Source organism: Aotus nancymaae, unplaced genomic scaffold, assembly GCF_030222135.1.
Source record: "Aotus nancymaae isolate 86718 unplaced genomic scaffold, 86718_ANA_hifiasm-v0.15.2.pri h1tg000022l_1, whole genome shotgun sequence".
In the NCBI taxonomy this organism is placed as follows: domain Eukaryota; kingdom Metazoa; phylum Chordata; class Mammalia; order Primates; family Aotidae; genus Aotus; species Aotus nancymaae.
The window spans coordinates 44,500,351-44,513,211 of NW_026988435.1; the positions used below are offsets into that span (position 1 = coordinate 44,500,351).

General features: G+C 51.5%; 1 protein-coding gene across 3 annotated transcripts in view; it reads right to left on the reverse strand.

Annotated features, from left to right (window-relative positions):
* Window positions 1–401: 401 nt before the first annotated feature.
* Window positions 402–12,861, reverse strand: part of PRDM15 (PR/SET domain 15) — an 80,317-nt gene continuing 67,857 nt past the window's right edge. For all 3 annotated transcript variants that reach the window (XM_064380172.1, XM_064380171.1, XM_064380173.1), the window contains 5 exons: window positions 11,206–11,289; window positions 10,650–10,825; window positions 6,172–6,252; window positions 4,025–4,234; window positions 402–2,979 (listed from right to left, as the gene is read on the reverse strand). In XM_064380172.1, the coding sequence (XP_064236242.1) occupies window positions 2,500–2,979; window positions 4,025–4,234; window positions 6,172–6,252; window positions 10,650–10,825; window positions 11,206–11,289 (1,031 nt within the window). In that variant the 3' untranslated portion in view covers window positions 402–2,499. The remainder of the gene's footprint in view (window positions 2,980–4,024; window positions 4,235–6,171; window positions 6,253–10,649; window positions 10,826–11,205; window positions 11,290–12,861) is intronic.

Below are 12,861 nucleotides of genomic sequence, written 5' to 3' on the forward strand. Positions count from 1 at the left end.
TTCCTTCATGGATACATCTGTGCACCTTGGATCAGTTAGAAAAACGAAATACATCCTGTCATGATGATCAGTATGCAGAACCGCGTACAGCTGAGGACTCTTCTGGCTGGCTGGTACTTGGCTGTTGTATTTTGCTATCTGGGTTCTTTTATGCAAATCTGTAGCAGTTGCTTTAAGACAACCCACTTTGCCTCAGACAGGGACTCTATTAAGACCACGTATGTTTACAGAAAACTTGGGAGTTTGATTTTTCTTTAGAATTCTCACTTATAACAAGAAGTATGAGGTGTCTGTGTGATAAACAGTGGTATACACCACACAATCTAAATTAGGTTCCGTAAAAACATCTGATGCGGTCTTACTCTAGGCACTAAAACAACTTCTTTAAAAAAATAAAACTGTGATTTCCAAGGCCTTTATTTTATAGGGAAGAGGAATAAAAGATCAACGCTAGTGAATGGTTTGTCGTGAGCCCAAGGCCCCCTGGGAGTCTCTGCGAGGTCATCTGCCCTTTAGATTGGGCAAAGGCAAAAAGAAATCGATACTGATTTTAAAAAATATATCTTAGGAGCCCTGGTCTCCAGCTGATTCCATGGATGCCTGGACCACTTGTATCTGGAGAATGGAGACAATATCACCCCGAGCCTGATTCATTTGATGAAACTACTATGTATAAAACAGTTAATTATATACATAAATAACATAAAATAATTCTCATAAATTAAAAGTCAAATGATCTCCCACTATTAATTCAACGAGAGGTGAGAGCCGGGCACAGGTGATGGTGGGTGAGGAGGTGAGCCCCGCAGAGCCTTCTGCATGCCGCCTGGGGAGGAACTTCCCTTAGTTCATGAAGGTATATATTGCACAAAACAAATTCCAGCCCCATCTTCAAAAGTCTGCCGTTTGGAGTGCGGTGAAGTGCTGAGAAGGCTGCATTTTGAAGAACACAACCATCCTTTGCTTTGCTGGCAACACCGGGACTGCTCGCTGTCAATCACTGAGCCATGTCAGTGTTTCTTCAAGATGGACCCCCACGAGTACAGGATCTGGGACAACTGGCAAAGACGGACACGTTAAGGCAGGTGCATCCTCTCACTGTGATTGGTGTTAAAAAAGAGTACCAGGAAAGTTAGGAGCAAACCTCTCCCCGCATCTCTCAGTGTTTCTGTGGTGGGCAGCAGGAGGGCTGGCTGCCACCCTGCCCCTGGCCCCTGCCCCAGAAACTGGTACACAACATGACAGCATGTGTCTCCGCACAGGCAGACCTGGCTGTTAGCCGCACATTCATTTTAGGGGCAATTCATGCTTCTGTTAGTGAACTAACCTCTCTGCTTTCGTTAGCTCTGGCAGGAAATAGCATTTTCTCTGTTTCAGAAATACCTAGACTTTTCCACTGTAAAGAGCCAAACTCCTTCAATATTTTCATAGGAAACTGGTCTTTGAATACACCGACCTTTGGAATTAAAGTTTAAACAGAAGGAAAACATGGATTTTCCCCCGTTTCTTCCACTCAGGGGATTCTGGCTGGGCTTCAGCCAGAATGAACACATTTGGATTGTAGAGAATCCTGAGACAACCCGGAGGAGCCGCTGGGGACAGCAGGGAGGCTCACTCCTCACCACAGTGTGCGACCCCCTCATCTGGGCAGCTGTGGAGGGCGGACAGGGACCGACGGTCCTACAGTGCACACGACTTCATCATGTTAACATAAAACTAAAACATACTGTTGGCCCTAACAGTCTTGAATACATAATGTATGCTTGAAATAAAGTTAAAAAAAAAAGGAAAAAACTCTATTGGAAATCGATTCACGGATAATACTAAGATGCCTTTTGAGCCAGAGTCTGTGACCTCATGTGACCCCTTGCCCATGATGACCTTGAAGGCTGGAGGATCACGTGCGCCTCAGCACACCTCACATGTGGTTTCAGCCCATAGTCGTATAAGAACCGACTCAACTCAGAGTTCAAAGAGAATAAATGTTACTTTAACTTCTATCTGCTCACTTGCAGAACAATCCAGAAGCGAGGACAAAACGTTCCCTGCTGCCTGTTGCCACCTGTGAATACTGTCTGTGTCCTCATACAGGAACTAAGTTCTAAAGGAAAAAAGAAAATGAACCGTTTGTGTTCCTAATAACTTATCTCCTGCCTCTGACAATTCTGCTTCTCTCTCGGCTTCACTTTCCCAAACCACGTGTCAAGCGAGCACTGGTTCTGTAAGGGGCAGCGGCTGGAGCCCCGGCCCAGGACTTATGCCTTGCTAAGGCATAGTGTGGAACCCCATCTAGTTTAAAACGCCTGCCTGCAGAGGTCACTTCTAGAGTTAAGCTGACAGACCGTAATGGCTGCTGGGGGGGATCTGGAGCTATTCCGCAAAGCTCAGTCAACCTTACACTGCAATGCATGACTTTTTTTGTTTGTTTGGTATCCAGCAAACAAATCTAAACAGAAAACATCCCTCTGCAGTCCCTGCCCCGAGTCTCGCTGAGGCAGCTCAGTAGCTGTACATCTGCTGTTGCTGCTCCGCCTGCACCTGGGGCTGGGCCGCCTGCTGCGGGGGCGCCTGCGGCTGTGGAGGCGGCAGGACGTCAGTCTGGGGCACTGCCCGCCATGTAAGGGGGTGCTGGTCACTCAGCTGGCTCCCCAGGGGCGTGATGGAGTTGACCAGCGTGGTCAGATTGATGAAGTGGGCCACAGACTGTGGGTTCGAGGCTTCGGGCTGGGGGTGGATCTGGACGTCATTTTGGCGGTTGTGCAACATGGCAGAGCCACTGACGGTATCAAAGGTCACGGTCAGGATTGAGTTGTCCAGCTGTAACTGGCGCTCAGGGGTGGTAAGGTGCCCCACAGCCACTGGCTGGAGATTGGTAAACTGAGTCCCAGCTGCGGTGGTGATGGGGGTTACGGTGATGTTGGTCAAGCCGACTGAGCTGGACGGTGTGGTCACATTTGGGTCACCCAGGGTCACCACTACCTGGAAGAGTCACACACAACAAAAATCAGTTCATTATTTCTGTGAAATGGAGAACACAGGGATCTCCCCAGGGCGCGCTCCGTTACCCGCTGGAATAACCACACGCCCGGCCCCAGGAACAGGAAGCACGACGTTCTTTGGTGAAAGAGGAAACGAAGTTAATTTTGTTCTGGAAAAATTCCAGCGGAAAAGAAAACAAGAAACACACACAATCATGAAGGCAATGAGAAACAGATTAATTTCACTGGCTAGAAAAAAAAAAGAAAAAAGTAAGCACGAAAAGACAGAAAACAGATTCTTTCTTTTCTGCTAAATCCTCTAAAGTGCCCTGCCGTTGGTAAGTGAAAATCCCACTGCAAAACTAAAAAGAACAATAAAAATATTTGCAGTACCAATTGCTAATAAGAGAACACACTCTCTTTCATGGAGAGTGATGAAAGGCCAAATTAATGAGGAACTTTTGCAATCAAGATGACCATCCCCCAAAACGAGAGAGAGAAGTGCAGTCTGAGACAGACTGATCAAACACTCAGACGCTTCAAAAGCAACAGTGACGCAGGCTGAGCAAGACGGAAGTTCCCGGTCAGGACAGCGGGATTGTGGGCCAATCCCATCCTTGCCTTCCCCTTCCAGACCGAGGCATCCTCTGCTTTGCAGGTCCTTGCTCTCGGGCTGGTCGGCAAACGCAAGGGCTGAGCTTTCACGCAAGGGCACTTGGGCAGGCCATCTGTGACCTCCCCAAACTGCAAACAGCCCGCCTACTTCCCACCCGGGCAGGGATACCTCTCTTCAACATGCTCGAATGTACGTTGCTACTAACAATGACAAGCATGGCTTGTAGGTCAGAACTCAGAAATGCTTACACGAAACATGCTTGAGTGAATAATGGAATATGTCTGCTGCCTTCAGCCACATGAAGCCCACCACGTGCCGTGTATAGTAAAAACAGCAGGAGTTACACACACGTAGGGCTCTCACGCTCAGGGAAAGCCGCCTCTGGCTAAAGTGACTGGCACCTAATCAGAGCATGAAGCAGCAAACCGACCTGCTGAATGCTCTGGACTGCGGAGTTGGTCTCGTCGCCTACGCTGCCTGTGAACTCGGTCTCTTTCTCTGAGTATTCACTGAAGGTGGTGTCCTCGGCCACCGGAGCGCCCGCCTCCTCTTCTGGCTTCTGCTTTCTCTTGTGACTTCGCTTGGCGGCTTTCCCGTGCTTCCCTTCGGCCAAATCTTCCTGCTCCAGAGTCAGCTCAGGCTGCAAGAAAATCAGGTGAGTTGGTCACGTCACGCAGTGGCCAGGGCAGCCCCAGCACCGTCCTGGACACACTCCTGGATCAGTGGGAAGGCTCGTGGGCCACCAAGCTGCCACAGCAAACAGCGTGACCACAGCTGGTTCTTGTATTTCTAAGGATTGGGGCAAGTTCTTTTAATTGTAGTTTTTTTTTCGAATACATACAAGTCAGATTTTTAAAAGTCATATTTTATGCTAAAATGTAAATACTTTTTAGAAACTAACTTTTTAAGCCACTGGGTAAAGGGAAATGTTTCCGCCCTGGGGAGCTCCTAGAGCAAGGCTGAAAGCGCTTTCAAATCAGGGCTCCTTTTCCCAAGGCTGAAACAGATTCACTGTGAAAAACCATTTTGAATTAAAATAAGTTTGACCACAAAACTGTGGGGTCATCTCCGTTTGGGACAGGAAACAAGGGCCCCGCTGCAGTGATGATCCCAGTGGGTCCCCTCCCCGCACACTTCCCTGCAAGTGTCCCAGGCGCTGCTGGGCTGTGACCCTATCTTCTGAACTGGGCCGGCTCCACGGCCAGGCTCGCTCAGGCTCACAGAGGCTACGGGGCAGTGGTGGCCGCTGAGGGCTCACCTGTACTCCTCTCACGCCATTCCACACGACCCGGTCCTAACCCAGTGGCAGACAGACCCAGTGGAGGCCTACACTGTGGTCACGGTGGGACGTCCCTGCCCCCCATGCCTGTGACTCGCCCAGGGTAGAAACAGCCTGTGGGTTCCAGCTGGAGCTGCGCTGCCGCACGTCACTCAGTCGGACACAGCCACCTTCACCAAGACTGCGCTCTAAGGCGCTATCTCAGAACAAGAGGCAGAAACGTAACCTGGGACCGCTGAGAGCATGGCACTCTCTTTGTAATATAGAAACTTTTGCTAACTAAAAATTTCTTTTAAAAGTAAGTTCATCTAATCAGTAAACTAATTTTGCTTGTAATAGTTTAAAGACTATTCCAATTCCTTTTTTTTTTTTTTTAATTTTTGAGATGGAGTCTCACTCTGTTACCCAGGCTAGAGTGCAATGGCACTATCTTGGCTCACTGCAACCTTCAACCCCTGGGTTCAAGCAATTCTCCGGCCTCAGCCTCCCAAGTAGCTGGGGTTACAGGCATGCACTACCACGATGGGCTAATTTTTGTATTTTCAGTAGAGACAGGGTTTCGCCATGTTGGCCAGGTTGGTCTCAAACTCCTGACCTCAAGTGATCTGCCCGCCTTGGCCTCCCAAATTGCTGGGATTATAGGCATGAGCCACCGCACCCAGCCAACTGTTCTAATTTCTAATTTTTTTCTAGAAAACGTGTTTCCCAAAGTGAGATACACCAGTATTCAACGAACTGAGACCACAGAAACTACAGAAACTAGAAGATTATCTAAAAGGTTTTGAGGGAAAAAGAAGCCAAGAAACCAGGTGACGCCGGCCACGGGCCTAGGAGCTGCTCCCTCCCGGACAGGTGACGCCGGCCACGGGCCTAGGAGCTGCTCCCTCCCGGACAGGTGACGCCGGCCACGGACCTAGGAGCTGCTCCCTCCCGGACAGGCGACGCCGGCCACGGGCCTAGGAGCTGCTCCCTCCCGGACAGGCGACGCCGGCCACGGGCCTAGGAGCTGCTCCCTCCCGGACAGGCGGCGCCGGCCACGGGCCTAGGAGCTGCTCCCTCACGGACAGGCGGCGCCGGCCACGGGCCTAGGAGCTGCTCCCTCCCGGACAGGTGACGCTGGCCACGGGCTTAGGAGCTGCTCCCTCCCGGACAAGTGACGCTGGCCACGGGCCTAGGAGCTGCTCCCTCCCGGACAGGTGATGCTGGCCACGGGCCTAGGAGCTGCTCCCTCCCGCCTGTCCAAGCCCCTCAGGTGCCCTCTGCAGGTGACTGCTGCTTACCCCACCGTTTCTGCTCACCTGGACAATGCCGATGGAGGAAGCATCAATGGTGGTGGTCTCCGGGAGGTGGTCCAGATCGTCAATCCTCACCGCAAGCACCTACGAGGAGTACAGGGTATGAGCTGGGGGTCAGAGTGCTGCTGGCGCAGGTGGGAACCCAGAAGTCACACACACCTCGGGACCACATCTGCCACTCCTGCCCTTCCCTCCCAGGCATCCGCCGCCCTTCCCATCTCCTCCGTTCAGCTCTGTGTCCAGACACCCAGGGCTTATCCTCAGCCCTTACTTCACACTCTCGCAATGCTCCTGCCCCTATATCATCTCACGTCCGCTCTCCCGGGGGGAGACTGTGTCCTCCCTTTTCGGCCCCACACCAAAGGGGTGAGGTTTCAGTGGCACTTCTGTCATTTCCAAGGAAGACCACAGCAAGGTAAGATACGCTACAATAAACCTGTTCTATGAGGAATCAGCAAAAAGCACGCATTTGTGCCTGACACATCATCCTTTTTGGTTGAATCCATACACAAGTGCTTTCACTTGTCTGTTTTGTGATGAAGTGACGGCCTGCCCCTACTGTCCCTCCGACGGCCACATGGAACAGGGTCCTCAGCACACCCTGTGTGCCCACAGGCCCCTCCCACCAGCTCAGCACATCCTGCCCAAAAGTGAGTGACCTTCACTGTCCACACCCTGCTGACAGCAGCTGCATTTGTTCTTGTGATGACCTCATTAGATCCTAAGAAAGACAACGGAACACGAGTACAGAGAGACAGCAGAACAGGCGGGGAAGGCGTGATAAAGGGGAGGGGCTAGAAATCAGCCACAGTCTGCCTAGAAGGCGCTTCACCCAAACAGCTTTGCAAACATCTTTAAATTTCTGACGAACTAAAGGAAGTCAAAATGGAAAAGTACACGATGCTCTGTGGATGCGACTCATTCAGAAAAGACAGCAGGGAACTGCATCGTTAAATTTACACTCAATGACGAGGTCTGGGCCCCTTCTTGGAAAAGATGGCAAATAAAGGCTGGCCTGTAAGTGTTTTAAGTTAACATAAATCCTGACAATGGCTTTGAAGACTCCAGTGTAACTCTCTCTCATTGACACTGAGCACAGACCTACACTGTGACACTCTCAAAGGACCCTGAGCAAAAGCAACCAGACTGCTGTGGATGAACTCTCTACGGTCACCACCATCACCCCCATAAGCACCACCATCGTCATTATCACCTCTGTCACCAGTATCCTCACCATCATCACCACCATCGTCACCACCACCACCACCACCACCGACACTTCCACCTCCACCACCATCACCACTGCCTCCACCATCACCACCACCACCTCCTCCATCACTATCATTACCATCATCACCACCACCACCATCACCATCACCATTAGTACCACTACCATGTGGCATCACCGCCACCACCATCCCTATCACCATCACCAACACCAACACCAACACCATCTCCTCCACCATCACCATCACCACCACCACCTCCTCCATCACTATCATTACCATCATCACCACCACCACCATCACCATCACCATTAGTACCACTACCACCATGTGGCATCACCACCACCACCATCCCTATCACCATCACCAACACCAACACCATCTCCTCCACCATCATCATCACCACCATCACCTCCTCCATCACTATCATTACCATCATCACCACCACCACCATCACCATCACCATTAGTACCACTACCACCATGTGGCATCACCACCACCACCATCCCTATCACCATCACCAACACCAACACCAACACCATCTCCTCCACCATCACCATCACCACCACCATCACCTCTACCACCACCATCACCACCACCACCTCCCCCATCACCACCATCACCTTTACCACCATTTCCACCACCACCTCCATCAGAATCCTAGTCACACAGTCTGAAAGCTGATGCCACCAAAGAACTATTATAAAAGCATTAGCTTTATTCTTAGGAAATAAGACAAAAGTGAGAAGTGTTTTGTTTTAAATGTAACATTCACTCCAAGTGAAGAGAAAAACCATAGCTTAGAGTCACAAAATACTATCAATCCTAAAAGATTCTGAATCTTTGTAAGTAGTTTATGCCTGTTTAACTAGCTGAACAGTCAAACTATAACTAGTTTTAATTTAACTAGTTAAGTGTTTGTCTCCAACGAACACCTTCCTCCTCCTGAATCTGTGGCATTGCCAATGGGGACAGGCTCGGGGGACCACTGACGTGCCCCTCTCAGACAGCCAGGCCTCACTGCGGCACACACAGCCCCACAAAGCCAACCAAGTCCCTGCCTTCCCTTCACGCTGCTGTCCGGGGCTGTCTCTTCCACCCACACCCTCTATTCTGGTTTCTGATTACTTTGCCTCTCTGTCTACTTCTTACTTTTCCTTCTGTTTCCTACCCAGCCCGTACAGTCCAGGAGGGCAGGGATGGACCCTGGCTGGCTGGCCCGTCACCAGCAGGCACGTGCTGAGTCAATGCGGAAGGAAACAACGGTGAGACGATCAAAAGGAATGACACAGAGAGCACGGGACAAAAGGCTGAAGAAACAGACCGGTTCGAGAACAGCCACGGGCAGCATCCCCCCGCACCCCTTTCACTTGGTTCTGTCTGGTTTGGGCTTGAGGGAAGCAAGGATGCGTAACACACACAGCCCAGTTTAAGGAGCAGAGCACAGAAGGTGAACTTGCAGTAGGGCAACCTTGGGAAGTGGTTTAATCCTGGTGAGAGGACTCTGCCGGGCAGTGTTTGTGGGAGACGTCTTCATGAGCAAGGCCTCTCCACCCAGCTCTGCACATCAAACCTCCCTCCGGTGTGCAAATGTGGTGTGCACACTCTTTATCAATACGCTGAAGTCTATAAACCCGCACAGGCACAGAGAGAAATAGCTCAAGCTCCAGCTGTGCTCACGGCCTGCTGGGTGGGCTGCAGGGCCTGCCCTGCCCCCGAGGTGCCGAGGTGATCCCGGTGCTTTGGGTTCCTGCTCCCGACTCTCTTTTCTAGGTAAAAACACCAGCTGGTCACTACATAAAAAGAGAAGCGACGGAGCTCAGTTACGGGGATCCAAGCTCCCCGCTGAGCGGGGCACAGGGCAGATTACACCAGCACAGTGCCCTGGCTTCCCGGACCGGAGAGCAGGCTGAGTCCCCGCACCACCCGGGAGCCTGATCAGGCTGCAGAGGAGCAGGAACACAGCGACGTCCCGGATCACCCCCAAACTAGGGAGCCACCAGACTGACGCCTGAGGCAGACGGAGCTTTCCTAATTCCAAAGGGAAGTCACGTTCATCACAGGGGATCAGAAAATGGAGAAAAATGTGAAGACAAGAAATCACTCATAACTGCAACAGCACAAGAAAATCACTGTGGGATGTCCTGCTCCTTTCTTTACCTATCTCACTTACATAACTGAGTATTGCATATACACACACATCATACACGCACAGCACACACGGCTCTTTCACGTACGTCGTGAGCATTTCACAGTTTTATTTCGAATCCGTGTAAGCCTGTGAGTGTAGGCAAACACACCGCTAAACTATCATTAACTGAATCGCTTTCCTATTGCAGGATGTCGAGGGGTTGGAATAATCATTTACTAAACACTCGACAAATGCTGTGATGCTGCCTTCAAGGAAAGCATCCAAGGGGCAGCGCGGCAGCTCGTGCCAGCCACCAGCGTGGTCACTCTGAACCTAAAACCTCCTGTTCCCCCCGCAGGCAAGGGATGCCGTCCCCCGCTGCTACCGTTTGCGTTTCTGGGATGCGCGGTGAGCTGAACGCCTTCCCTCTCTGCGCACACCTGGGTGTGTTACGCGTGTTTCTCAGCGGGGGCTTGTTATCGCTAATGTTAACAGGCTCTGTCTGTCTAAGACAGTCCCCGCCCACACGGATTTTTCTCTTTGCCTTTGGCCTGATTTGTTCCGAGTGCTTATGGAGTCAGACCTATTGATGCTGTGTTTATAATTCCTTTTGCTGCTTTTACTCCTTTCCATGACCTGACCACCAAGTTTTCCTCTGGTTTTGTTCTGCAGCGTGCTCCTTCTTAAAGCACGTTTAACTTCGGGACGTCCCAGTCCTTGGTGTGGAGCAGGCTTTCAGGGCAGCCAGGCTCTGCCTGCGTCTGTACAATCTCCCCCGACCATCCTCAGCACCACACTTTGATCAGCCCCAACACCATGCACAACCCCCATTTTGCACATGGGTTCCATGGATGGGAGGGCTGTGCTTCCATCTTCCTGTAATTTCAGGGAGGATGTAATTTGTAACTTCAGCAAAGGTCTGCCTGGGGCTCTCCCAGCCTCTCCCAGCCACTCGCTCAGTGCCTCCTGTGTGGCAGGCAGTGCCGGTCACAGAGGCACCCAAGATCCAGGCCCTGCCTCCAGAACTTGGGGTCTGCAGAGGGAGGAGGGGCAGGTGCCAGCATGGGGGTGTCCGGCGCATGGCCCACTGGCAGGGCGCGGAGGGGGCACAGCCCCCAGCTTACCTCGGGGTGCTTACGCCGCATGTGCCGGCTCATGGAGGCCCTGGTGGACACCTTCGTCCCGCACAGCTGGCAGCTCTGCGCCTCCACCTTGTCGTGGGTGAGCTGCACGTGCTTCTGCAGCATGTACTCGGTCACGTACTTCTTGTCACACACGGAGCACGTCCACTGCTTGCCCACTTTGCACACACACACAGACACACACGAATGTGGAAAGGAAGAGACACGCAGGTCACCAGTGCGGCCATCCCAGTGACCCTGGCGGCAAGAAGCCTGTCACGCCCTGTCCGTCCTGAGAGGGCTGGTGCTGGTCCCAGAGCACATATGAGCATGGAGCCTCTGCATCCCTGCTCCAACATGAGAAATTCAAGAAGGGACACTTGAAAGCTGTGGTGGTTGACCTTTAGAGGCCAAGGGGCCACCGTGAAGCCCAGACATTACTACCTGTGCTGGAACAGTCTAGGTGACAGAACAGCTGTTTCCACCCCTGCAGGCACTCAGATGGCCCTGGCAGCCGCTGCGTGTGGCCTGAAGGCTCCTGCAGGCTGTGCCCACTTACCTGTGTGAATGAGCTTGTGGGTCTCCATGGTGTTTCTCTCGCTGAAAGTCTTCCCACACAATTCACACATGAAATCTTTAATCCCTGCAGAGAAAGGTGCACATAACTTCCTTATGTTTAATGAATGTTTTCGGTCCACATCCGAGAACACCTTACCCTGACGTGTTCTAGGCACTGCAGAGCCTTTGGGGGAAGGTGAATTACAAGAAGATGGCAGACAATGAACGCTCATCCCAGCCTCAGCCTGAAAAGTGTGACTTAGAAAGTTCACGCTTCCATGGTGACATTTCGTATCAGAGTCATGAGCTGTGGGGATGACTGTCTGAGAACACAGAGTGTGGAACCCACAGAGACAAACAGCGGGAATTTCTTAAAAGGATTAATGTATCGATAGCTCCCTTAGTCCAGAAAGATCTTAGGTGGCCTATGTGATATCATGAGAGAAGAAACGGGCACTGAAATCAGGGCCAAGTGCAAGGAGATCACAGACGTGCCAAGCGTGTGTAAGAGACAACAAAGCTGCCACGCTTGCACAAAATGACTACGATCCTTAAAACCTTTACTAAAGCAGCCGGAGGCCGAGACAAGGTCAGGAGATCGAGACCATCCTGGCCAGCATGATGAAACCCCGTCTCTACTAAAATACAAACAATTAGCAGGCCGTGGTGGTGTGCGCCTGTAGTCCCAGCTGCTTGGGAGGCTGAGGCAGGGGAATTGCTTGAACCCAGGAGGTGGAGGCTGCAGTGAGCTGAGATGGTGCCACTGCACTCTAACCTGGTGACAGAGTAAGACTCCATCTCCAAAAAAAAAAAAACTTTACTAAGTCAAATTAGAGCTGATGACGGGCATGGTGGCTCATGCCTGTGATCCCAGCAAGTTGGGAGGCCGGAGGAGGATCACACGAGCCCAGAAGTTCAAGAGCAGCCTGGGCAACATGGCGAGCTCCCATCTCTACAAAAATAAAATAAAATGAGCTGGGCATGGTGGTATGTGCCTGTAGTTCCAGCTACTAAAGAGGCTGAGGTGGGAGGACCCCTTGAGCCCAGGACTTCGAGGCTACAGTGAGCTATGATCGCATCACTGCATTCCAGCATGAGCGGCAGAGTGAGACCCCGAGTCAACAACAACAAAGAGGCAAATCGGAGCTTACTTGACTTTTTAAAATATTTGTTAAGTACCTAGTCAGTCCGGCTCCTGGACTGGCCTCACGGGAGCCAGAAGTGGACACTGTAACAGACAGCACTGGCGCTGGTGGTTCCAATTCCAAGAACCCCTTCCAAGCAGGGTCTTAACCCCCCAGAGCCTCCCAGAGCAGGGAGGGTCCCTCCCTAGGTCCAGGGGCAAGACCAGGAAGTGTCACTGTTTTGTTGCTTGTTTTAAGGAAACTTTTGATTGACATCAAACACAGAGACAGAAAAACAAATTATAAGTGAGTGTGGCTCAACAAATTTCCACAAAGTGAACAAACAGAATAACCAGTTCCCCGATGACTAGGGAAAAAGAGCCAGCACAGCCACCATCCTGACATTCCCAGGGTCGGGAGGTACATGGCAGGTGGCCTCGTGCTGGAAACAGGTTTAATCGGAGCGGAGGGGGGAGGCGCACAGATCCTCCTGTTAAAAAGTTCCTTTCTGGATGAGGAGGCTGCATCTCCCA